At 49.7% G+C, this 992-nt stretch overlaps 1 protein-coding gene across 1 annotated transcript; it reads left to right on the top strand.

Annotated features, from left to right (window-relative positions):
* Positions 1-221: 221 nt before the first annotated feature.
* Positions 222-689, top strand: LOC138579877 (histone H2B 1.2-like). The gene has a single exon (XM_069650102.1). The coding sequence runs from the start codon at positions 222-224 to the stop codon at positions 687-689; it is 468 nt and encodes a 155-aa protein (XP_069506203.1).
* The last annotated feature ends 303 nt before the right edge of the window (positions 690-992 follow it).

Raw genomic sequence — 992 nt, 5'->3', positions numbered from 1 at the left:
GAGGAAAACAATAGCCACCAGGCTCCTTGCAACCCATTATTAAAGAAGTGTGCCACCAGGAAATGGAGCACAGTGCACTAGCAATGAGCCTGCTATCAAGACTTTGATACTTTGCTATATTTCTGAATAACATTTGATACTACTGGAATCAACATAAGGAAGAAGAATGTATTTCTTATTTCTCCCGCTCTTCCAGAGAGTGAACATTATTGCTGCTGACCATGCCTGAGCCAGCTAAATCTGCCCCAGCTCCCAAGAAGGGATCCAAGAAAGCACTCTCAAAGATGCCCAAGAAGGACGGGAAGAAGCGCAAGAGGAGCATGAAGGAGAGCTATGCTATCTACATCTACAAGGTGATGAAGCAGGTGCAACCCGACACCGGCATCTCCTCCAAGGCCATGGACATCATGAACTCCTTTGTCAGTGACATCTTCGAGCGCATCGCCAGCAAAGCCTCCCACCTGGCACACTACAACGACCGGTGTACCATTACCTCCAAGGAGATCCAGACCACTGTGCGCCTCCTACTGCCGGGTGAGCTGGCCAAGCATGCTGTGTCCGAGGGCACAAAGGCCTTCACCAAGTACACCAGCGCCAAGAGAGGGCCACTACAGACTTCTGGGCCAGAGCTCCCTGTTAAAAAAAACGACCCAAAGGCTCTTCAAAGAGCCACCCAGCAACTCCATTAAAGAGCCAGCATGCTTTGTTTACCACCGCTTGGTTTTGAAACGAAAGCGCACACATCAAAGCGCCAATATCTTGTCAAAGGAAATGCTTAGTTGAGGATCAGGAGGGGTAGCGTCACCCCACTAACAAAGGACCAAGCAAGCCGCAATGGTTATGTTACCCGCAACTCACTTGCACAATGACACAGAAGGACTGTGTTGCTACCATTGGTGGGGTTTCCTAGCAGCTGTCTGGCTGTGCACCTAACCTAAGTAATGTCCAAGCACAGCACAAAGACATAACACAGCGAGGAGGGACTGCATTGA

The sequence above is a fragment of the Ambystoma mexicanum genome, chromosome 3p (assembly GCF_040938575.1).
Source record: "Ambystoma mexicanum isolate Mex_15411 chromosome 3p, UKY_AmexF1_1, whole genome shotgun sequence".
NCBI lineage: Eukaryota > Metazoa > Chordata > Amphibia > Caudata > Ambystomatidae > Ambystoma > Ambystoma mexicanum.
This window is presented reverse-complemented; position numbering and strand designations above follow the sequence as displayed.

What these genes read in the sequence shown, in the direction of transcription:
- LOC138579877 (XM_069650102.1), top strand. Translation starts at nt 222, where the DNA reads ATGCCTGAGCCAGCTAAATCTGCCCCAGCTCCCAAGAAGGGATCCAAG.